At 36.9% G+C, this 26,678-nt stretch overlaps 1 protein-coding gene across 1 annotated transcript in view; it reads right to left on the bottom strand.

Annotated features, from left to right (window-relative positions):
* Positions 1-26,678, bottom strand: part of ATAD2B (ATPase family AAA domain containing 2B) — a 173,536-nt gene that overhangs the window by 72,419 nt on the left and 74,439 nt on the right. The window contains exons 13-15 of the mRNA XM_004696060.3: positions 17,987-18,075; positions 8,049-8,208; positions 3,097-3,187 (exon numbers count right to left, since the gene is read on the bottom strand). Of these exons, the coding sequence (XP_004696117.1) occupies positions 3,097-3,187; positions 8,049-8,208; positions 17,987-18,075 (340 nt within the window). The remainder of the gene's footprint in view (positions 1-3,096; positions 3,188-8,048; positions 8,209-17,986; positions 18,076-26,678) is intronic.

The following is a 26,678-nucleotide window of genomic DNA, read 5'->3' as shown; positions in this document are numbered from 1 at the left end:
TGGGAGGGTAGAGGGAGAATGGGTAGGAAAGAGGGAACCGATTACAAGGAACTATATGTGACCTCCTCCCTGGGGGACGGACAACAGAAAAGGGGGTGAAGGGAGACGTCGGACAGGGCAAGATATGACAAAATAACAATTTATAAATTAGTAAGGGCTCATGAGGGAGAGGGAAGCGGGGGTGGGGGTGAGGACCTAATGCCAGGGGCTTAAGTGGAGAGGAAATGTTTTGAGAATGATGAGGGCAATGAATGTACAAATGCGCTTTACACAATTAATGTGTGTATGGATTGTGATAAGAGTTGTATGAGCCCCTAATAAAATTATTAAAAAAAAGAAAGCTTATTCACAATAGCCCACCATTGGGAAAAATATTTTCTACATAGACGAGTCAACAGGCGCATCTGTGCAGTTCCTTATGAGAATTACTAGTTTATCTCTGTGGTTTCCAATGTTGAATATTCATCAGAATAAACAATGTAACTTACCATATATACTCGAGTATAAGACGACCCGAATATCAGCCAAGGCACCTGACTTCACCACAAAAACTGCATTTAAAATGTGCTGGAAAACTCGGCTTATACACGAGTACGAACGGCAATGCGGTAAGTAACAATGCCCAGGCCCTCAGACAGACTCAGTGACTCAGGACCTCTAATTACAAGTAATGCTCACAAAAAAAACTTTTGAAGTATTGTAGAATACAATTACTTCCTTTACTAGACTTTAAATCAGAATTAAAATATATAACCATAGATGTTTTCTTCTGAAAGACTAAAAATAACACCTATATTCAGAGACTGAATGAGAAAAAAAGTCACAACAAAATTTTACTAAGTTATTCTTTAAGTATAATATCAAGCTTATTAAAGACCCACATGATAGAAACTTCATTATTGACATTTTTTCATAGTTACATTTACAGTGCAAGTGAAAAATGGAATATAGAAAAATGAGCAAGTCTGAGCTCCACATTAACCTTAAGCACCTACTATCTGTGTAAATGTTCCAGATTATCAATGTTAACATAGTATGTCATAAGAGTAATTTTTCACTATTTGAGAATCACATCTATTGTAACTGCAAGACCTTTAAGTGCTTGGGAATTTTTTCAAGATAAAAGTTACCCAACCCATAGCCTCTGAGGAGAGGTTATCCTTGTAGTTTTCATCCAGACTGTATACTTTTTATTCAGTATACATTTCACTGAAATGCACCCAAACATGTTAAAACATATTTGAGATTCATAAACTGATTAGTTTATAACAGATTTAAGTGTTTAACTATTTTACTCCTGTTTGGAAATATAAATTTACCTTTTTAAATAGGAACTGATATCTTAAATGGAGCATATGTCATGACCAAAAACGGAAGTAACTGTAATCCCTCCCACAAAGGCAAGAGATATTTTCAGCTCTGCAAGACTGTTCTTAAGAATTCAAAAGCTTAAGAAAATTACTAAAAGCTAAAATACATCTTGGAGAAAGAAGAATTGGCTTTAGGAAATGCAAAAGGAAAGTAAGACCCTACTATTTGGGGTGAAGAAGTAAATTAAGAGTGTGTAATATTTCAGATGTTAGGGTTATGGTAATTTTTAAATATCTGTCTTTTAGGGAACTTCAAAATTATTGTTCTGTCAGTTTAGGATCATTCTGTGTCAAATACACAGAAAAACCTACCAGAATTTCCCACTCTAACACATTAATTAAACTAATAAAACTAGCAAGAGACAAAAGTGTTCAATTTGAATGGGTGAAAAGACTGGATTTTTATACCAAATACCACCCTCTCCCGTAAAGCAGCACAGGCTTTGCAAAGGTCAAGCCAAATTTACATGAAATGGGTTTGGCGCATGCTCTCTTATACCAGGCAAAGCTTAACCTGGAGTAGTGCTGGAGAGATTTACGGTTTCTCCTCACCAGAAGATGTCGAGTTCTTTGTGGTTCAAAAGCTGAGGAATGCTGCTTCGGAGATGGAAGTCCCTGTGGATGAAGAGGATAATTCGGATGTAGCTAACTGAATGGACTAATGTAATCTATTTAAGTTTTAATTATTTGATGGTGGATCACAATGATTTTTAAAACTAATTTGTTCTTTTTGGTTTTGGTAACTTTAAAGTTTTCCCAAGAAGACTGTTAATTGCTAGTAGATTATTGGGAGATTCTACATAATGCTTAAAGTTCATGGAGAGAAACTTTGATTTATAGCTCTGAGAGACTGAAAGGGAAAAAAGAATAAAGGAAACCATTTACATTCAGTTTAATATTGTATCCATTTTTATTTCAGACCTAATTAGAGCCAATGTCTTTAATTCCATCTCCTATGTATGGTCAGGAGGGAGCCCTGGTGGCTGAGCTACTAACCACAAGGTCAGCAGTTCAACTGACCAGCCATTCTGTGAGACAAAGAAGGCTGTCTACTCCCATTCACAATTTCAAATCTTGAAAACCCAAAGTGGCAGTTCTCCTTGTCCTATAGTGTTATTATGGGTCAGGATCAACTTGATAGCAGTGGGGTTTTTTCTCCGTAGGTATGAGCATCATTGTAAGTATAATTCACTCATGTCCTTCTAGGGCAGTAGTATTCATTCACTCTGTGGGGAGAGTTTCCCCTCTGGGAAAAACTAAACATTGCATTGGAAGGTTTGTATTTTGTTTATTTTGGGAAAGAATAGCATTTGCCATTTAGTGTGTTCTTTGAATATCCAAATTCTATCTAGATCACAAGCATTAAGATGAGTCCATGATGTAATCTGCAAAGTCGTTCTACCTTTGAAATGGACCATTCTCATGTTTAAACTAATTTTTTTCTTAGTAAAATTTCTGAGAGGAGAAAATTCCAAAAAGGAGACAAGGCATAGCATATTAATACTTTTCATGACATGTTATGGATAGCAAGTACTCAATAAAAGGTATAGGAGCTAAAATTAATTTGGAAGTGTTCAAACTTCAAGTGAAATAATTTAAATATTTCTTAAAGTCAGAGCAATCTGCATAACCAAAAACATACCTATACTCATCCGCATTCCAAACATAAGGGGAAAAGGAGGCTGAACAGAGTAAACACCAAAAGAACTTAAATAGCAGCACTCACCAACACACTTTTCAGCCAATTCGCCTAAAAAGGTATCTGATAATTTCGGGTTCCAGTCCCTGGTATGAATCTGTAAAATGTGTTTTCTTGCCTAAGAAATGTATAAATAAGCAAAGTATCATCAATCACTGAAATATATTAGCTCAAACAAGTTTTAACTAACCATACTCTAGAAAGCAAGTTGTTTATTTATTATCAAGGAGATGTAAACATCTTGGCATTCACATTAAATCTGTTTGCATGATAATCCTATGATATATATATAATAGATTTTGTCTAATTTTACAAACGAAGATATTTGAGTTTCTGAGAGGTGAAAAGAACTTGACTATTAGCACATTAAATAAATAATTTAGGGCATCTGGGGTCTTAAAGGCTTGAAGGAAAACAAGCGGCCATCTAGCTCAGAAGCAACAAAGCCCACATGGAAGAAGCACACCAGCTTGTGTGATCACGAGGTGTCGAAGGGATCATCAGAACAAAAAGTCTTATCATTGTGAATGAGGAGGGCACTACAGAGTGGTGACCCAAAGCCCATTTGTAGGCCACTGGACCTCCCCTTACAGAAGGGTCTTGGGGAGGAGATGAGCCAGTCAGGGTGCCATGTAGCAACGATGAAACATACAACTCTCCTCTAGCTCTTAAATGCTTTCTCCCCACCCACTATCACGATCCCAATTCTACATTATAAATCTGGCTAGACCAGAGGAAGTACACTGGTACAGATAGGAACTGGAAATGCAGGGAATCCAGGGTGGATGATCCATTCAGGACAAGTGGTGAGAATAGCGGCACCAGGAAGGTAGAGGGAGGGTGGGTTGGAAAGGGGAAACCAATTACTAGGATCTACATATAACCTCATCCCTGGGGGACTGCAACAGAAAAGTGGGTGAAGGGAGATGTACAATAGTGCAAGATATGACAAAATAATAACTTATAAATTATCAGGGGTTCATGAGGGAGTGGGGAGCAAGGAGGGTGGGGAAAAATGAGGAGCTGATGCCAAGGGTTTAAGTGGAGAGCAAATGTTTTGAGAATGATGAGGGCAATGAATGCACAAATGTGCTTTACACAATTGATGTATGGATAGATTGTGATGAGTTGTATGAACCCTAATAAAAAAGATGTTTTTAATTAAATAAAATAAATAATTTAGGTCAACAACTCAATTCTAAACTTCACCTTTCTACTACTTCACTTTTACCATTTAAAAATATATGCTCTAGAAATTTTAATGTGTTGCAATACAGTGAACCCTCGTTTATCGCGGTTAATCGGTTCTAGACCCTACCGTGATAAATGAAATTCCACAAAGTAGGATTCCTTATTTGTAAATCAAATATTTTCGTAGTTAGAGCATAGAGGACATGAAAAAACACCCTTTAGTCACCATTACACTCATATTACCCAATTTATTAAACGAAAAAGGGAAAATACAGTACAACATTTTGGACGTTACAATTATCATTTATTATATTATTTATGGCATCTAGTTTACAGTATTACATATTTCACATACAGTATTATTATACATAGTTCTTACAAATACTGTAATCAATGGCGTGCAACCTCCACGATTTTCTTGCCATCTTTGATCATATCCAAAAGTTTTACCTTTTCCTGGATGGTGAGCATCTTCCTCTGGCGCTTATTTTTATTGTCAGAAGGCTTAGAAGAAGCAGCTCGTTTAGGAGCCATCATAGGGCTTAGATAAAATTTCTTAAAAATCGCAAACAATTACAGTACACTGTACAAAAGCAAAAATGCATCTGATACGTAGCTCCGATACGTAGCGATGCAGACAGAAGCGTGTACAATATGAGCCAATCAGTGGCAGTAATGACAGAGCATGCGCTGTTACGCAAAAACCGCGATAGAGTGAAGCCGCGGAAGTAGAAGCGCGAAGTGACGAGGGTTCACTGTATTCAAAATATTTGTACAACTTTATAGTTAGAGGATGCAAAAAAAATTTCAAAAGAGTAAAACTCTCAGGGAGATGGACTGGCACATTGGTTGCAACAATGGGCTCAATTGTGAGGCTGGTATAGGATTTCCTTCTATGGACGCGGGGTGTCACTAAGCTAGAGTCCATTTGACAGCAACGAACAGCAGCAGCATAATATTCATAACTTTTATAAAACTTTGATCTAGGTGTCACAGAATATTGGGCACTATCATCTGGAATTAGGAATTACATACGGAATTACAAGCTAAACGGACAAGTCATTTTAAACTTTTAACAAAAGATTTAAATTGAAATATATTCAGTTAAGTTAAAAAATATTACACCCTGTAAGTTGGTTCTTTAGCATTTACTATTTTACAAGCGGATTTCATTCTACATTTGAACTCAATGAAACAAAATTTAAGCAATTTGCTTGTTTGTTTGTTTGTCAAAATGGCATCCTTTAAACCCAAAATCTGACTGTATAGAACAAACAATATTTTATCAACTTAATTTCCTTTTCTTCAATAGCAAAAAAGAAAAACTGATGTATAAAAATCCAGAATAAAAAAAAATCTATAATCAGCGGATACCATTAATATCAGGACTTGGATTGTAGCACTATTCATAATAGCAAGGGACAGTGCAAATATCGAACATTAATATCCTCAGAGATAATTTGCATGGAGACTGCTATTCCAGACCCTGTTTAATCCTAAATCCCTTTAGACCAGTGGTTCTCAATCTTCCTAATGCCGCGACCTTTTATTACAGTTCCTCATGTTGTGGTGACCCCCCCCCCAACAATAAAAATATTTTCATTGCTACTTCATAACTGTCATTTTGCTGTAATGAATTGGGTGAATTCTATCTGTTCAACCCCCAAAGGGGCCACGACCCACACGTTGAAAACCAGTGCTGCAGGCTATATTTAAACTATGACGGCTGAGAATTGGCAAATACTCCAAAGTCTACATTAACTAGGATATATAGAAGACATTTTGTAAACCAAGTCAATGGCTTTCTACAGGGCATGGAATTCACCTTATGCAAACTTTATTCTCCAGTTCTCGGTAAAACAAGAGTTCCTAGTGTTGGCTACCCCTGAAGATTTGTACCTTTATCCTCTGTAAGTCCTTCTCCCCTGACACCCAATTGACAATGTAACGGACAAGACCTGCCAAAGAATATGTGAAACAGCTTATGAAAACCATGTCACACAGAAGTTCTGGAACTTCCTGAATGCCAAAGAGTCAAAATGAACAGCGCATCCTTTTAGGATAAAGAAGCTACTTACAGAGCCCCACCCATCTCCAACTTCCCCTCCCCCCCCCCCCCAACAGCTGGTAAAGAATTACGTCAGTAAATAGCAGAGCCACTTGTCATGACTATAGGCAGTAAGTGGTGTCCACCAAGCGAAGCTGCACCTGCGCTCCAAGAGAAGTGGTACTCAGAAAGCAGTGGCAGGTGCAGATCAGAAAAGAAAAGAAAACAGCTTCCGGTCAAGAAAAGTAGTAGCAGTGGCCTCCAGGAGAAGACAGGGAATACTATTTTTGCTCCAAGTGCTGTCTGGCCAGAGGAGTTTGAAGGCACAGGCAGATCCTCTACTGCAAGGGTCACACTGAATTTGCACTGTACTGTTACTTCTAGATGTTATTACCCAAATAAATCACAGAACCTTAACTTTAGTCTCTGAGCTCTGTAAACTATTACAACGAACTACCTAACTCAACAGAGAGAATGAGTGCCGTAAGAAGGGCAACTGGGGTCAGAGAATGGAAGAAGTTGGAAAGCAGGAATATGTTTTTGACTTGCCCCTCATAAAAACCAGCTTAATAATATTGGTTCTTCACAAAAATATTCACTCACCTTCTATGTTAAAATAAATGCTGGCTGTGTACCCTTCAAACTAAGCACACTCCCCATATAGTGATAGACCCTAAATAGTGTGCCTAGACCATTATTAGATGTCCCACACAAGATAGCTCATGGTTCCCCATATGAAGTAGACTGCACCCACTTCAGCCTTGTCTTTGACAATGAGACACACCTCTATGTATTGAGAAACTGCAATTAAGCAAAGAAAATGATGGTGAGGATGCTAGATTTCCAATCCAGACAAAGCTACTTAAACTTGGTGGCAATTTAAAGCCTGAAAGTAGACTGTCAATCCAAATCTGAGACAACTACTGGTGGTTCTGCAAATTGAGATCAAATGAGGCACTGCTACTCTATGCAGGGAAGCCATTGCCTGGGTTTCCTGACAGTCTTCTCTGCGTCCCAATCACTGACTCTTTCACAGAGTGAGACAAGTCAAGTCTTAAAGGAATAAAATGCATATATATATTCATTCAAATGTAGTATCTCCTCGATAAACCTCTTTCCCCTTCAAACTTGAGTTCTGAGTAGGACTCACCTAATGATTAATTTGGCCAAACAGAAACCAACAAAAAATTTCCATAAAACTGAGGGAAAAACTTGTACATCTTATAACACTTTATATAATCAATCACTAAATACTGTCATGTTTCAATTATACACTTTTAAAAACGTTAACACTATCGTGCATGGTGTTTGCTATTTCTAATTATATATTATGCTCTGGTCATTACTATGAACATCTGGATACTGTAAACTCACTAATAATGTTATAAAAATATGGGAACAAAGTCACGTTGGTTAAGTACACTTTCTCAGACACATGACCGGCCATTCAATACCATGTAATCTGGAGAACTAAAGAACAAAGCACTTTAAACATCTATAGTGACCTAAGCAAGAACGTTCCACTTCCTAAAAATCATAAATTAAAAATCTTAACAATTAGTAGAAAAAGAATATATTAATCAATCACTACATTTTAAGGGTCGGTTAAAGCATGTTTACTGAGATAACCCATAAGCTCAAATTTAGATGAAAATCTATAAACTACTTCCTTAATGTACACATGTACATCATAATCAACTCTCACATAAATGTATAATATGCCATATACAAAAGCTCTTACCTTTTGATCAGGCAGGTTAAAAAGGAATTCTCTGTCAAAACGACCAGGTCTCCTGAGTGCAGGGTCTATAGAATCAAGTCTGTTTGTAGCACCAATAACAACAATTTCGCCCCTATTATCTAATCCATCCATAAGGGCAAGGAGAGTTGATACTATAGAACTACAACAAAGATTTCAGGTAAAATTAATTAAGGAAAAAATAATTTGTGAGATCAGTCTTAAATGCTAACAGTGTAATTATAGGATGATTATGCCTTAATGCAAGTTTAAGTAACTTTAAAGAATTTATATTCAAATATACTCAAAGAACATTCATAAATACCTAAATCACAGTAATGAAAACCGATAATAATTAAATGTAACTCATCAAAATGAAAAACTTTTCTACTTCAGAAGGCACTATCAAATATAAGAAAAGCCTTTTAATGCCTGACAACCTACAGAATGAGAGAAAGTATGTGTAATTATCTACTTGCTGAGAATATAGCATCAAGAGCATATAAAGAACTTCTAATGCAGGAACAAAACAGATAAATAATCCAATAAAAAAGAGAGAGAATCCAACTTGTCATTTTTCCAAGGAAGATATACCAACGGCGAATAAGCATGTGAAATGAAGCTTGACATCATTATCATCAGTGAAATACAAATAGAAACCACTTTGCACTCTTAGATAAAATAAAAAATTCTAATAGTATAAAGTATTGATGGAAATGTAGGAAATGCTTCTAAACATCTTGTGGGATATAAAATGGTCTTGCTTCTTTGAAGAACAATTTGCCAGGCACTCCATTCTAAGGTATATTAGCCAAGAGAAATGAAAACATATATGCACACAAAAACTTGTAGATGGATGTTTATAAGCAGTATTATCTCTAAGAGCCATAATTTGGCATCAGCCCAAATAGGAGAAAAAAGCTTAGTATGTCTATATAATAAAATACTATCTGGCAATCAAAAGGAATGAAGTACCGATACATACAGCAACAAGGATGTACCTTGAAAACATTGCCCTAAATGAAAGAAGCCAGACACAAAAGGCCACATAGTGTATGATTCCATTTATATGAAATGTCCAATAATGGGCAATCTATGAAAACAGAGAATAGATTAGTACTTTCCAAAGGTATGGGAAAATGGCACGACTACAGAGTAACAGCTAAAGTCTAGTAGGTTTCTTCTGGGGTGATAAAAATGTTCTAAAGTAGGTTATGATGATAGTTGGATAACTCTGACTATAGGAGGTAAACCCCCCCAAAAAACAGGTGGGTTTTTTTCCAAAGCTGTGTATTTAAATTGTTTTACAAAACCACCTTATAAACATCAAAGTACTGTCAATTACACTGAATACATTTGTCAAATCTCTGATTTCTCATTTTTTTCTTTTTAAAATCATTTTATTGGAGGCTCGTACAACTCATCACAATCCATACATAAATCTCGTGTCAAGCACATTTGTACATTTATTGCCATCATCATTATCAAAATATTTGCTTTCTACTTGAGGTCTTGCTACCAGCTCATTTTCGCCCTCTCTCCACACCCCCTCCCTCATGAACCCTTGATAATTTATGTTATTATTTTGTCACATCTTACACTGTTTGACGTCTCCCTTCACACACTTTTCTGCCAGGGAATGGGTTATATGTAGATCCTCGTGATCAGCTCCCCCTTTCTATCCCACCTTCCTCTGGTATCTCTACTTTTGGTATCACTACTCTCCTGGTATCACTACTCTGGTATCACCCTCCTGGTATCACTACTCTCAATATTGGTCCTGAGGGATTCATCTGTCTTGGATTCCCTGTTTCCAGTTCTTATCTGTACCAGTGTACATCCTCTGGTCTAGCCAGATTTGTAAGGCAGAATTGGGATCATGATGGGGGCGGCAGTGAAGAAGCATGAAAGAACTAGAGGAAAGTTGTATGTTTTATCACGGTTACATTGCACCCTGACCAGCCCTTCTCCTCCCCGCAACCCTTCTGTAAGGGCATGTCCAGTTGCCTACGGGTGGGCTTTGGGTCTCCATTCCGTGTTCCCCCATTCACAATGACAGATTTTTTTTTTTCTTTGATGCCCGATTCATGATCCCATCAACACCTCGTGATCACACAGGCTGGTTGGTGTGCTTCTTCCATGTGGACTTTGTTGCTTCTGAGCTAGATGGCCGCTTGTTTATCTCCAAGCCTTTAAGACCCCAGACGCTATATCTTTTGATAGCCAGGCACCATCAGCTTGCTTCACCACATTTGCTTATCACCCGCTTTGTCTTCAGTGATCATGTCAGGAAGGTGAGCATCATGGAATGTCAGTTTAATAGAACAAAGTGTTCTTGCATTGAGGGAGTACATGAGTAGAGGCCCAATGACCATCTGCTACCTTAATACTAAACCTATAAATATATGCACATAGATCTAATTCCACATCATCATATGTATTTACATATGTACACGCCTGCATTTACACCTCTTTAAATGCCCTTTGCCTCCTAGTTCTTTCCTCTATTTCCTTTTACTTTCCTCTTGCCCCACTATCATGCTCAGTCTTCATTTAGGTTTCAGTAATTCCTCTCAGTTATACTGCCCTTGATCAAGCCCTATCAGGCCTCCTATACCCTACTCGCCATCGATTTTTGGATCACTTGTTGTTCCCTGGTTCCTGGGTTGGTTAGCACCAACTTCCTTTCCCCTGTCCTCCCCTTGTCCCATGTCCCCCTGGAATGGTCGGTCCTGTTGTTTTCTCCTCCAGATTGTGGATCCAGCCTATCTCACCTACACCTACAGAGATAATAATATGTACAAAAAAACAAGATAGAGCAAATCAAAATCACAAAAGAAAACAAAACAACAAAAAAGCAATGACAAAAGTAAGAAAAGCCTATAAATAGTTCAAGGTCTGTTTGTTGACCTTTAGGAGTGTGTTCTGGTTGAATCTGATGGGGTGCCATGCCCTGGCCCCAAAGTCTATTTTTGGTATTTCCTGGGGACTTCATTTTTCTGCTCCACTTGCTGTTCTGTTACACACCCTTAGTGTTTTGCCTTGGTGTGGTGGGGTCAGATCGGGTGCAACTCCTGCACTGTGTCTCCAATGTTGTCCCCCATAGGGCTATGGGTCAGTGAAGGATGTCATGTCTCGAAGTGAGGCTGGCCATATGGTCTTCTCTGTGCATTGGCTGCTCTGAGAAGGGATATCATCCCCAAGGCTAGGTGGGCCAGGATGTGCTACACTCTCTCTTCCTCCCCCTTCACTTGCTCCCATGTGCTCTGATCAGACATGTCCCTCTCTCTGAGCTGTAGCTTCAGTGCTGTCCTCTGAAGTAAATTCTTCTGGAGGGTGCGAGGATGGGTGGGGGGGCTGTCCACGTAGTTGGGATTGGTACCAGCTCATCATGTGATTCCATTCTTATAAACATTTGTTTGAACTCATCAGTTTATGGATAGCTGGCAGCACCTCCCTTGGTTTTTTTCTAAACCTCTTTTATGTCATTAAATTTGTCCTTTCATATCCCTCTTCCTTCACAGAAACAAAAAGAAGTCACATGGAGTGTCAGGTGAGTAACATGCATGGGGAAGGAGAGGCATGCTGCCGTTTGCCAAAAACTGGCGCAATGAGATGGCTGCATGAACAGGAGCTTTGCAATTGTCATGGTGGCAAAATCAGTCCTGTCTGCCACAAGTCGGGCCTTTTTTGTCACACACTGTTATGTAATCTTTTCAGAACCTCTAACTAGAAAGCTCAATTAACAGTCTGACCTGTTGGAATGAACTCCAAATGTACTATCCCCCTCACATCAACAACAACAACGATGACAACAAACAAATGAGCATTGCCTTCTCTTTGATTTCATTTGAAAAGCTTTTTTGGGGAGAGGTGATGATGGCATTTTCACTGGCAAAATTGGTGTTCTCTTTCGGGGTCGTAAGAACAGTACCATATCTGGTCACCAGTAATCACCTTGGGAAAAAAGTCTGGGTCACTTCGAAGCTGCTTGAAAACATGACATATTTCCAGTAGATGCTCTTTTTCTGGTCAGTCAGAACCCAAGGTATGCCACCCTTCTCAGTCCCAAATCTTCCACAAAAATCCAACTCCATGATAGTCCAGATAACTTCCCCATCTCTGTAATCGGTCTTCGAGTACAAGTGTACAAATTTTGTTGACATTTTCATCCGTTTGGCATGTTGATGGATGTCCAGAAAAGGTCTGTCATCAATAGACATTTCACCTTTTCTGAAACAAGAAAACCACCTATACACTTAAGTTTTTCCCATAGCGCTGTCCTTGTAAGCTGTGTTCAACATCACAACAGTGTCTGCGGCATTTTTCCCAAGCAGGAAACAAAATCTATAGCTGTGCTGCTCTCTTAAATCGGCCATCACAAAAAATGAGGTTCAAGCAAAACTGCCTTTATGAAAAAATTCACTGTGACCAGAGAGAACCCTCCCAGGTCGGACCACTGAGTGCACTAACTCAGAACAAGAGTTGCTGGATGTTCACTTAGCAGGAAAAATGCATACTATGAAAGCTGCGCCCAGCAGAGCATTTTTCCAGTTGTTTTTGGGTACCTCCTCATATGCCATAAAATGGTACTGTTTAAATGAGTAAAATTATATGGCATGTGAACAGTATCTCAACAACGCATGTGAAAATTAAATAGACTGCATACGTATAGGAGACTAATACAGGAGGGGATTCTGCAGTTTGCATGAATCCATATAACACACGTTACCTGTGTAAAAATACTGTTATAGTCTGCTATAATAGATTAGGAATCTTGTTGGTTGGTTTTCGGGTTTTTGTTTTTAATGCCTATAAATTTAGATGATGTTCAACGTCATCATTAAGTCTGCGTTACAACTATAATTTTAGACAATTTACTTAGAGTGATAACCTTTCTAATCTTAACTCAGAATCACTTTGTGCCTTTTACAGTAGCTTTTGTTTTGCTATGATTTAAGCATTTATGAACACAACTGTCTCGTTCCTAACTACAAAACAAATTCTACATCTAGGAACAAGGGTCTTCCTGTATTTTGAAACTAATCTCACTTCTGTATCTTTGTTTTCACTGTAAACACTTAGCTGACATAACTTCTCTAAGAGGTTCAAAATATTAATAGAATTGCTATCCATCTCAAACACTATTCTAGCTGTATTCCCAAAATTTACAAATGAGGGGAAAAAAAGCTTAAGTATTGTGCTTAGATATAAAAGGGGTGGGGAGAGAGAATAAGCATCCTGAAGCATAGAAAACTTATTTTTAAAATTAAATATATCACGACTAAATTTTATACTTTATATAAAAATGTATTTTTATATAAATTTTCTACTTTATATAAAAATGTAATTCCTATGTAATTATTTAATGAATTAAATAAATGTAAATGAAACTTACTATATTATAAAAAATCTCTCAATATATATATACATACATATGTACATACATACATACATACATACACACGCACGCATGCATGCATGCATACATACATACATACATACATAGGCTTTCCTGGGTTTGCTTCTCTGGGGAACGGAGCCTAAGACCATCTATCTAACATGGATGTTCTGAGTACTCAAAACGTAGCAGATGAACTGAATTCACAATAAAGAGTTAGAAGAGAAAAACATGTGGAATGTACCTGCCATGTGTCCCATAAATGTTAAATTTTTTTAAAGGGAGTGGGGGGGTGGTGGGAATTTTTCATATTTCAACACTAAGGGTGTTGGTGATTGAGTTTATTGATAACTGTATAACTTTTTAAGTCTTATACTATGTGAATCTTACAAGATATTGAATTTTATCACATTATTTCTTCCATGCCTGCTGAGAATCAAGATTTTTCTACAATATAGTAAGTTTCATTTAAATTGATTAATTCATTAAATAATTATATATGAAACAAAATTAATTTAGTTATGACATATTTAATTTTTTATAACTTCCTGGATATAATTTTGTTTCAGATTTTTATAACCACATCCATAAGGCAAACAATTTCCTTTTTATTAAAGGATAGTTGATACTAACAAAAAAGTATTTAAAGTATATAATTTGATATATTTTGATTTCTATACCCATAAAACCATCATCACAATTGAGATCATTAATACATCTATCACAGATGAAAGTTTCCTCGAGTGCTATTGTAAGCCACCCTTCTCCTCTTCTGCACTCTCGCCACTTCATCCTCAGGAACCAACATCTACCTACTCAACATAATTTTGGGATTCATTAATAATGTTGGTGTAATAAAAACTCCTTCTTCTTCACTCGGTTATATGAATATAGCATAATTTGCTTATCTATCTACATCTGGTGGCCCTCTCCCACAAAAGAAGCTGTTATGAATGTTCATCTATGTTTGCTATGGATTTCATGTTTTCATTTCTCAAGGTAAAAACATAGAAGTGGACAGGCAGAGTCATGTCAGGAGTACATTTACCTTTTTTAAAGTAACTATCAAAAATTGTTTTCAAAAATAAGAAAATTTGTTTTCAAATTAAGAGTCTACCATGCTATAGTCTATACAGCCATATATGAAGAGTTCCTATTTGTCCCATATGACTGTCAAAACTTGATATGGTTAGGCTTCCAATTTTCAGCATTCTGCTAAGTATATAATGGTATTTCATTGCAGATTTTAATTTCCTATTGACTCTGACTACTAATATTAAGCATGTGCTTCTCTTCAGTGAAGTGACTGCTCAAATGTTTAATCCTTTTTATACTATTCAGTATTTTGATTTGATTGGTTTTGGAGAATCCTTAACATATTTGATTACCAAGATGATGCTATCCTCATAAAATAAGTTGAAAAGTGCACTCTTTTTATCTTTCTTGGACATTGAGGTATTTTATTTCTTTAATGCTTGGCAAAATCTTCTAGTTAAAACTTCTTTCTAGAAAAGAATTTTAGCCTACTGATTCAATATTTTGAATGTTAAATACTCAGATTTCCATTTTAAGGAAATTTCACTGCATGTATTTTCCTAGAAATGTGTCCATTCTAATGTATTCAATTCATTAAAGTTACATCATATGCTCTCACCTCCTAATGTCTATAAAAATCTGAAACATTCTATTTTGCATTCCTAATATTACTTAATGATTTTTTCTTTCATCATGTCCCACCACGCTACAATGTTGTCATTTTTATTAGTATCTGAAAGAACCACCTTGTGGTTTTCATGACTTCTGTTCTGTTTCCAGTTCATTTGACATAATTCGCTAAGACTTTTCTTTTACTGTATAGTCTTCCATTTAGACATTAGGAGGCAACATTTCTTAATTACAAACAAAATTCTCTGCTTTTCATTGTTGCATGTAGCTTGTGTATTACCAACTTTGTAGGGCTAAATTTATGACCTTTTTTTTATGTTGTATATGACCCACGAGTAGCACAAATTGTCAAGCACTTGACTACGACACAAAAGAAAGCAGTACAAAACATGCAGAGGCACCTGGGAAGCCACTTCTAGTGATCTGCTTCCCAAACGTCACACCCTTTAAAGCCCATTGGAACACAGTTCGACTCTGAAACACAAGGGGTTGCTGTGTTTCAAACAAGACGCTAGTCTGTAGTTGTTCTAGGCAAGTATGCCTAAACAGATTACATTTCTAAGTGGTTGTTAAAGTAGCCTAAAAAACATTAACTGACTTTTCTTTTTTAATCAATTTAGACTATAAACTCTCGAGATAGATACATGATTTATAGCCAATTTAACTCTTCTACTTTTCCGTTTTGTCCTTTTCTGGAATAACCTGGAATTCAGTTAATAGGAAATGACAAATATAAAATTGTTAACTTTATAGTAAATTAAACCTATTTTCACTTTGAGGTCGTCTTTAATATATGTATAGTAATGCTTTAAATTTGTTTATATTCTTTCTATATTCTCATATGTAGATGTGTCTCTTGAATATAACATACTTTTGTCTCTAATCTGACAATCTTCATCTTTTAACAAAAATAGGTACAGTAATGCTTTGAATTTAAAAAGTTCATTTTGCCTAGGTTAATGAAACTATACCAGCTTTTATTCTAGTAGAATTCACTTGATGCCTTTTCAATCATTTTACGAATTTGTCTGTTCGGATTATTACATATAAATAAAATCTTATATGTGGCCTTTTATGTCTGGCTCCTAACATATTTAAAAGGATCGTGCATATTATAGTACACAAGTAGTATACGAGAACTTCAATCCCTTCCATGGCTGAATAATATTCCATCCTAAAGATATCTATTCACCTGTTGTTTCCACAGTTGGGCTATTATGAATAATACTGTTATTAATATTTTAAGAACTTTTTGTGATTCACTTTTTTCCATTCCCCCATGAATTTACAGGGACCTTTCTATATTCTTATATAGATATGTCTCTTGAATACAACACATACTTTTGTCGCTAGTCTGACAATCTTGTCTTTTAACAAAAATATTTAATCCATTTATATTAAATCATACATATTTGAGGGGTTAAATGTACATTCACATTTTAACCCCTTCTCATACTGCCTTTGGATTCTAACTAAAAGTATGTTTGACTTATTCTATCTTTTATTTCATAACTGTGTGTACTTTATATCTTTTAGATGGTGTTAATAATTATAAAATTTTCTGACTTATCAGTTTACTACTTCTCTTTTCAGCAGTGCCTATTCTATTGTTAAACATTTTATATTTTTACATACCTAAAATATTTTGTGGAATTTTTACAAATTCCTGGCATAGTATGAAAGATTTCCTAGTGGCGGTTTTATAAGAAACCATAAAAGTTATTTCTTTAAACGTAATAAGCATACTTAGCTTACAAATTGTGAATTTTATAAATTCTAGTACCCAAAGTTTCCATGGAAACTGTTTCTGCTGCTTCTCATCTGTGGTACCTTGCTTACTTCTGTGCTTGCATAATTTCTAATTATGTTTTGCTCAATTCTTGAAAATTCATTTGAGTTATTTGATGCCTACAATGAAAGTTATTTTCTTCAGAGAGATAATCTATGCTTTAGAGATGTTAAATCTCAAAATTTTAATTCAGAGGCTGAGGTTTTAGAATCAATTTTAAGGTAAATTTGAACCGGCATGTTATTAGGATTTCTCAGACATTTCCTACTCCTCTTCTTTGCTCCGCAAAAAAGCAACAAGGCAACTTTACACCCAAATCCCTAATGTGGAATACAGATGGGAGGAGTGGGGCAAGTAGATAAATAGTATACTTCTGGTTCACCTTCACCTACAAGCAAAAATTGTTGGTATGGATGGATGGGTCTCTAATTAGCCTTCACAGTTAGGGCAAGGCACATTTGAGCACTTTGCCTTTTGTTTTTGGTCTTCCTCATCAAAGTTCAGCATAATACAAGGGAGGCAAAAGGAGTTAGAGATACCACTCTCTACATTATCTCTTTCCTTCAACTTTATCTTTTAATTATCCCATCAAGTTCACCCATATATCAAAGAATATTTTTTTTCTTTCGAACCGGGATTTTTAGCTGTTTTCAGTAGATGATGTGTTTAAATATCCCAACTTGTTATATTTTCTCAAATTTAAGTACTGGAATTCATTATTTCCAATTCTATATTAAGTGTATTTAGTAGCTTATTTCATTTATTAAATCCTTTTCTTTTAAATTCTTAACATAACCAAAAAACGATGTATATCAAACTGTCACTCAATAAATACATTACTCAATTTCAAGCTTGAATACCACTTCTCCCCAAAAACTTTCTGTGAGAAATATATTCTTCAAGCATTCTCTCATCTCCAGAACTTTTAGTAACTCTTTACAACTTTTTCTTACTTCTTTCTCATTCAATCATGTTCAATAAAAACTTTTGAGATCACAGGTTACATCTTCAGAATTCTGATATCACTTAGCTACTGCAAGAACTAAATACCAAAACTTCAACATAACCAAACTTGGAAAAAATTACCTGTGAATTTGATCTTGTCTGCTAGAGCGAACCGGAGCTAATCCATCTATTTCATCAAAAAATATTATAGAAGGTCTCATCAAATATGCCTGTTGTATAAAAAGAAAGTAAATGTTTTAGTTTTCATTCTGAAAATGTAGCTGTTATCTTTTTATTAGATAATATGAGAAAATGTATAGTATTCAACAGTTATGAAATGTGACAGCATAAAATGGAATTATCACTGTGACCTCAATATTCAAATACAAAGTCTTAATTAGGCAACCATTGTGTTCAGTTTGTTTTTTGTTCCATACATATTATATATATCACATAAAATCATATCTTCCTTTTCTAAACAGTATTTGAAATTCTGTTACCATTAATAATACCATTCATGGGGAGGGGGGGTGTGCGTGGAGACCCAAAGCCCATCTGCAGACAACTTGATATCCCCTCAGAAGGGTCACAAGGAAGAGATGAGCCAGTCAGGGTATAGAATAGCACCAAAGAAACATACAACTTTCCTCTTGTTCCTTAATGCTTCCTTCCCCCCACGATCATGACCTCAATTCTCCCTTACAAGTCGGATTGGACCAGAACATGCACACTGCTACAAATAAGGGCCTGCAACACAGGGAATCCAGGATAGATAAACCCCTCAGGGCCAACAATGAAAATAGAGGTATCAGGAGAATAAGGGGAAGGCGTGCACACGAGGGGGGGGTGAGGGGAAGCAGCCCAAAGATCAACATATAATTCCCCTCCCAGGGGAACGAGCAACAGAAAAGTAAATGAAGGGCAACAGAGGACGATGTTAAGATATGAAAATAATAATCTATAACTTATCAGGGGTTCATGAGGGAGGGCAAGCGGGGGACAGAGGGGCAAAAAATAAGGAGCTGATACCAAGGGCTCAAGTAGAAAGAAACTGCTTTGAAAATGATGGCAGCATATGTGCAAATAGGCTTGACACAGTGGATGAATGTATGGATTGTGATAAGAGATGTAAGAGCCTCCATAAAAGTATTTAATAAAAGAAAAAAAAAGGAAAGAAACCAAACTTGACCAATGGTTACCACGAGTGAAGGGGAAAGATTTGTTGCTCAGGGGGCATTGAGTTTATGATGATGGTGGTGGAATACTTTGGAAAAGGATATCAATAATGGCTTTACAATCATGGTTATACATGAAGAGTATAATCATTGGCACTAAATTATACATGTAGAAGTTGTGGAATTACATGAATAGTGATGAATACAAGTAAGAAAATGTTCTAGAATTGAATGTAGTGGTAATTGTACAACTGTTCTTGATATAATTCAATTACTGAATTGTATGACATGTGGATAAAGTGCTAATAAAGCTGTTTTTAAAAATCCTACGGCTACAGTTCTGATTCGGACTCAAAGAGAATTAACAATTCTCAGTGCTTGGCTGTTAATCAAAATGTTGGCTGTCAAGTCCTCCCAGAGGAGCCTGGTAAACAATTCTAAAAAAATTCACGATTGAAAACTTTGTGGAGCAGAGTTCTGCCTGACCCACATGGGGTGGCTAGGAGTCAGAGCCAACAGTTAACCCTTGACCTGTTCTTCCTCACTTTGTCTCGGTACTGGACGGCATTATCTTTATTTATTTTTACCAAGTTATTCAGATACAATCTCTCCCGCCAACAAGCTACTTTACGGGTGAGAAAATGGGGGCTTGCAGAGCTGAAGTCATCTGACTGCTGAGAAGAAGTTTGGGGGTGAGAATAGTGCTGTTTGACTCTAGGGCTGAGCCCCAACCACTGCGCTCTACCAACGCCAGCTGACCGTGGACTGTACTGCACCCAGGTCTAAAAGTACAACCACGTGGATTGAATGAAAGCCACACCGGGGGGGGGGAACGGGGAGGGAGGGGAAAAATGAGGACCTAATGTCGAGGGTTTAAATGGAGAGAAAATGTTTTGAGAAACGATGTACAAATGCGCTTTACACAATTGATGTGTGTATGGATTGGGATAACAGTTGTATGAGCCCCTAATAAAATGTTAAAAAAAAAGAAAGCCACAGCCAACATAGCATGCGGCCCCCCCAGCTCCTCCCTCCTAGCTATCTGTCAGTGTCTCATTCCTTGACTGTTGGCTGGCCTGTTGGTGCTAATGGTACCAGATGGAGAGCTATTTCAAATATTTATAAATCAGAGGATTCAGGACTGGGTTTATGTTCGACGTCTGCCAATAATGCTCAGCTTTGTTGTTCTGGTCATTTTTAACCAATCAATTATTTTCAGGTTACAAGAATAAAAAAAATTAGTCATTGTAATTATTTCTTTTAAAGTACAATGATAAAAAATTAAAATGTGAAGAAAAAAAGAAAATGATGGCAGCATATGTATAAATGTGCTTGACAATGCATGAATGTATGGATTGTGATGGGAGATGCAAGAGCTCCCAATAAAAGTATTTAATTAAATTAATAAATTAAGTCAATAATAATACCATTCATCAGTGGAATTACCACATGCCCCATGGGGATGACTTACAATGTTCCCCAATAAAAAGATAATGTGTCTGTTACGTAGACCAGGGACATATATATAAACCATGGATACATAAATGGATTTTGAGCTCAAACTGAATGGTAACCCTACTCTAAGAACCATTCGTTATTATAACGTGATCCTGCTTGATACTTGCCCTCAAGAAGAGGTCACTGAAGATATGAGTGCTACAGCAAAGTGTGGTTTAGAAAAAAAGTCAAGGAGTCCATGTAGAAACAGAATTTCAGAAACAGATTGTGGCAGCAATCAATTCTTTTTGATGTGATTGAATTATGGAATGATATGTTATATATTAATTTTTTAAAATAAATCAGATGATGCATACTCTAAGAAAGAATAGTGTCTGGGGTCTTACAGGATTGTCTTTAAAGAAACAGCCATCTAAGTGAGGTAACATCTAAGGCAACCAGAAGCAGCACACCAGTCCGTATGATCCAAAGATTATAGATAATAAAATACAAGACAAGAGAATGGAACATTATTAAAGTCTAAGTACTCAGTTTGCAAAAAAAACTATGGATGACAGTAAAAAGTCAAAATCCATTTGTGGCATCTCCACTGAGATTAAGCCTCCAGTGAATTCCCTCAATGGAAGAGCCTCACTAGTAGAACAAGTGCTTTAGAAAGTGGGCTAAGGAGAATTCCAGTTAGGTTAATATTTAACCTCTTATCATTTGTTCTGCTTTTTGACCCATTTTAAAAGTATTCCAGTTTTGATTATTTTCTCTTATCTTCCCAACTAAGGTTTTGTATTATTTTGTTACTGTTGTGTGGTTTTTGTTTTGTTTTCTTGTTTTGCTTTGTATGTTTTTCTTTATATAAAATCCAGGACAGGTTAAAGAGAGATTATAACTGTGTGAATAGTTTCTTGGGATTATGGCAGAGAATGTTGGGAAGAAATGAGGAGTTAATAATAACAAGGGCAAGAAAGAGATGATGTTCTAAAATTGATTATAATGAATGTACAACTCTTTAATATGTTTAAATTATTAAACTGTATGACATGTGAATTATATGTCAATCAAACTTTTAAAAATTTGAATATGCACTTTCATTGTTTATCACATAGCACTGTAACTTGGTTATCTTACACCTAAGTACAGTAAAATCTGCTTCATTCTTTAAGATAGGTGAACATCTTCATTATTTTTGTTTATTCCATTTCCACTAGTTTCTCTGCACCCCTTTCGCATCTTTGTTTTAAAGTAACTGTTGACCATTTGTTCTCAAAGAAAAATAAAAAAAGATTTTTCAAAATATATCTCAATATTTAGGGTGATAGTCTTTAGTTTTTAAGTCATTCTACTATTTAGCTAAAACAGTGGTTCTCAACCTTCCTAATGCAGCTTCCTTTTCATACAGCTCCTCATGTTGTGGTCACCCCACCCAAACCATAAAATTATGTTCATTTGTGAAAGGGTCGTTCGACCCCCCAAAGGGTTGCGACCCACAGATTGAGAACTGCTGACTAAAAGGAGACCTTGGGAGACAGTTTCAGATGAAGAATAAAAGACTACATTAGGGGAATTGTTTAAAAGCATCTGCTACTCTCAATAAAATTGAATTTGTGAATAATTTGAGGTTTTATTCCATAATATTCTTTCATTCTATCAGGATCCATTTGAATGACCAGCAGAGGTAGCTGAGTATCATCTAGTTCTTTGGGTCTTACTCTCATAGCCTAGTTTCTTCTAAGTCTCGGCTTTTCGTCTTTCTCTTTCATTCTGCATTCAAATGCTCTACCACGGACTACACCTACCCTATTCTTTCTCTTCCATCCTGGATGAGTAGAGGCCATGTACCGGAGATGGATTTTCTGTCTCATTCTTTCTTAATAGTTACATATTGTTCCATAAAATTTAAGTATCATAATGAGTCTCTAACACAGATATTTCAGCGGCATTCAATTTTTTTCTATTACCAGTGATTGTTCCACATATCTACATCAACTTAGTAAGTGATCAATATTTGTTGAAATCACTTAATTCATGTAAAATTCCTGAACCATAATTAAGTGGAATTGGCAAATATGACTAACTTCACTAGAGTAATCAAAAATTAATTTATGTCAGAACTACTTTTCTACAAGGGATAGTGTCATTCTTTAAAGGTGCCAACAAGCAAGCTCTTCCTCGTGGCAAACACACACAGCAGGAAACACTGTCTGGTCCTGCACAGTGCTCACCATCACTGCTCGGCTTGACCCCATCGTTGTAGTCACTGTATCAATCCAAAACATTACGGTCTCCTTTTTATGTGGAACTTCTATACTTTACCAAGTATGATGTCCTTCTCTAGAGACTTGTTTCTCCTGATGACATGCCCCAAGTACAGGAGACAAAGGTTCAGCCTCCTCACTTCTAAGGATCATTCAGGCTACATTTCTTCGAAGATTTTTTTCTTCAGGCTGCATATTTAATGGTCTTCGCAAATACCAGAATTCAAAGGTATAAATTCTGCTGTGGTCTTCCATATTCATTGGCCAGCTTTCACATGCATATGAAAAGACTGATACTTTAAACTTCAAAGTGACATCTTGGCTTTTTAACACTTTAAGGAGGTCTTTAGCATCTTTTGCCCAGTCCAATATATAAATTGATTTCTTGACTGATGTTTCCTCTGGTGGACTGCAGTTAGGGAGTTCAAGCACACAAGGTTGAAGTTTCAAACAGAGCAGCCACTCCATGGGAGAAAAATTAAAAGATTTAGACTAAGAAACCCACAGTGCCAGTTCTATTCTCCCTTATAGAGTCACTAGGATTAGAATTTATTTTATAGTATTATCAATGACATAAGTCTATTTGCAATTATTCAATGTACATTATGATATTGTATGTTGTTTTAAAAATGTTTACAAACTTACTGAAAGGTTTACATCAAAAATGTCAAGCAAACTTATAATTGAATGGTTAAAAAAGTATTTACAACCTCAGCAACCCTACACAGTGTCCCCATCAATCAGAAATGACTCAATGGGGCCGGAATTTGGTTTGGCTTCCATGGGTGTTCCTTGTGGATCCAAATAAAATGAAATCTGTGGACAGCTGCCCGTCCCCCCAGAAGAATTTATTTCAGAGGACATCACTGAAGCTGCAGCTCAGGGAAAGGAACATGTCTAATCAGAGAACACGGGAGCAAATGAAGTGGGAGGAAGAGAGTGAAGCATATCCTGACCCACCAAGCCTTGACGACAATGTTCCCACTCATAGCAGTCAATCCACAGAAAAGAACACACTGGCCCCACTATGAGATAGAACATCCCTCACTGACCCATAGTGCTACCGGGGACAACACTGGAGACACAATGTGGGTGGGAATCGCACACCATTTGATCCCACCAGACCGAGGCCAAACACTAAGGGCATGCAATGGAACAGCAAGGGGAACAGAGCAACAAAGTCCCCAGGGAATACCAAAAATAGACTTTGGGGCCAGGGCTTGACACCCCATTCATTTTTGTTGTTGTTGTGTTGTGTTGCGTTTTGTTTTGTTTCTGTCAGTGGCTTTTTGCTGTTGTTTTGTTTTCTTTTGTTGCTTGGTTTTTCTCTGTCTTGTTTTCGCGCATGTTATTATTTCTGCAGGTCTGTCTAAAGAAGATAGGTTGGATGAACAATATGGAGAAAACAATGGGACCAACAGTTCCAGGGGGTCATGGGAGAGGGGGCGGTGGGGGGAAAGGAAGTGGTGTTAACAAACCCAGGGACAAGGGAACAACAGGTGACCCAAATCAGTGGTGAGGAGGGTGTAGGAGGCCTGGTAGGGCATGATCAAGGGTACTGTAACCGAGAGGAATTTCTGAAACCCAAATGAAGGCTGAGCATGATAGTGGGACAAGAGGAAAGTAAAAGGAAATAGAGGAAAGAGCTAGGAGGCAAATGGGCATTTATAGAGTGCTAAATAAAGGCATGTACATATGTAAATATATTTATATATGAGGATGGGGAAATAGATCTATATGCATATATTTATAGGTTTAGTATGAAGGTAGCAGATGGACATTGGGCCTCCACTCAAGTACTCCCTCAATGCAAGAATACCTTGTTCTATTAAACTGGTATTCATGATGCTCACCTTCCCGACATGATCACTGAAGACGAGGCAGGTGCATAAGCAATGTGATGAAGAAAGCTGACGGTGCCCAGCTATCAAAAGATCTAGCATCTGGGGTCTTAAAGACTTGAAGGTAAACAAGTGGCCACCTAGCTCAGAAGCAACAAAGCCCAAATGGAAGAAGCACACCAGCCTGTGCAATCACGAGGTGTCAAAGAGATGAGGTATCAGGTATCAAAGAACAAAACATCATATCATTGTGAAAGAGGGGGAGTGTGAAGTGGGGACCCAAAGTCCAACTATAGGCAACTAGACATCCCCTTACAGAAGGGTCACGGGGAGGAGATGAGCCAGTCAGAGTGCAATGTAGCAACGATGAAACATACAACTTTCCTCTAGTACCTAAATGCTTCCTCTCATCCCCACTATCATGATCCCAATTCAACCTTACAAATTCGGCTAGACCAGAGGATGTACACTGGTACAGATAGGAACTAGAAACACAGGGAATCCAAGACAGATGAACCCTTCAGGACCAGTGGTGAGAGTGGTGATACCAGGAGGGTGGAGAGAGGATAGGGTAGAGAAGGGGAACCTATTATAAGGATCTACATGTGACCTCCTCCCTGGGGAACAGACAGCAGAGAGGTAGGTGAGGGGAGACATCAGAGAGTGTGAGATACGACAATACATAAATTATCCAAAAAATAAACAATAATATATAAATTATCAAGTGTTCATGAGGGAGGGGGAAAGTGGGAAAGGAGGGGGAAAAATGAGGAACTTATGCCAGGAACTTACGTGGAGAAAGAATATTTTGAGAAAGATGAGGGTAATGAAGTACAAATGTGCTTTATACAATTGATGTATGTATGGATTGTGATAAGAGTTGTATGAGTCCCCAATAAGGTGATTAAAAATAAATAATTTTTTTGAGAAAATAAATAAAATAAAATCTTTTGCAACTTTCATTGTTTCTCTATCATGTCACATATTGGTCCAATTACAAAGACTTGTTCTCTTTACACTGAGTTATAATCCATAGTGCAGACTGGAGTCTTTGATCTGCATCAGTTTTTAAGTCCTTTTTGCAAGTAAGGTGGTATCATCTGCGTATCATAGGTTGTTAATGCATTATCCTACAATTTTAATGCCACGTTTTTCTTCATATAATCCAGTTTCTCCATTTGCTTCACATACAGACTAAATAAATACAGTAAAGGTCTATCAGACATAGTTCTGCAAATTTTAAACCACTTGTCATCCCCTTGTTCTGTTCAAATGATTGCTTCTTGGACTATGTACAGGTTCTGCACAAAAGTACTTCAGAATGCCAATTCTTTGCAATGTTATCTATACTTTGTTATGATCCACAGTCAAATGCCTTTGCATAGTCAACAAAACACACGTAAACATACTTTTGCTATTCTCTGCTTTGAGATAAGAGCCATCTGACAGCAGCAATGATATCCCTCATTTCAAGTTCTCATCTAAATCTGCTTTGAATTGCTGGAAATTCTGTTAATTTACTGCTACAACTCTTTCTTAATTACCTTCAAAGTTTTACTTGTACACCATATCAATGATACTGTTCAAAATTTCGGCCCAATCAGTTGGATCACCTTCCTTTGGAGTCAGAACAAATATAGATATCTTCCAGTCAACTGGTCCTGTAGCAAGTATCAAAATTTCATGTCACAGCGTCAAACAAGTGAGCATTGCAGTGTTGCATCCATTTGTTGAAGTTTCTCAAGTATTACATCAATTCCTGGGGTTTATGTTTCCCCAATGCCTTCTGTGTAGCTTTAACATCTTCCTTTAAAACCATCAGTTTTTTACCTTATGCTACCTCCTGAATACTCTTTTTGGTGCCAACTCACTCATGTATTTATTCCATTTCCTTTTGATTATTCTTACACTGTGGAATAGTTCGCCCATTAAAGGGAAAAAAACAAAACACTGCTGTTGTTATGGCAACTCTCCAGGACTGAGTAGAACTGTCCCATAAGGCCTCAAAGGCTGAAATTTTTTTTTTTTTCACATTTTTAATCAATTTATTGGGGCTCATACAATTTATCACAATACATAGATCAATTGTGTAAAGCACATCTATACATTT

The sequence above is a fragment of the Echinops telfairi genome, unplaced genomic scaffold, assembly GCF_000313985.2.
Source record: "Echinops telfairi isolate 266 unplaced genomic scaffold, ASM31398v2 ScPeMD7_9;HRSCAF=40, whole genome shotgun sequence".
Classification (NCBI taxonomy): domain Eukaryota; kingdom Metazoa; phylum Chordata; class Mammalia; order Afrosoricida; family Tenrecidae; genus Echinops; species Echinops telfairi.
The sequence above is the reverse complement of the archived record's forward strand: the minus strand, read 5'-3'. Positions and strand labels throughout refer to the sequence as shown.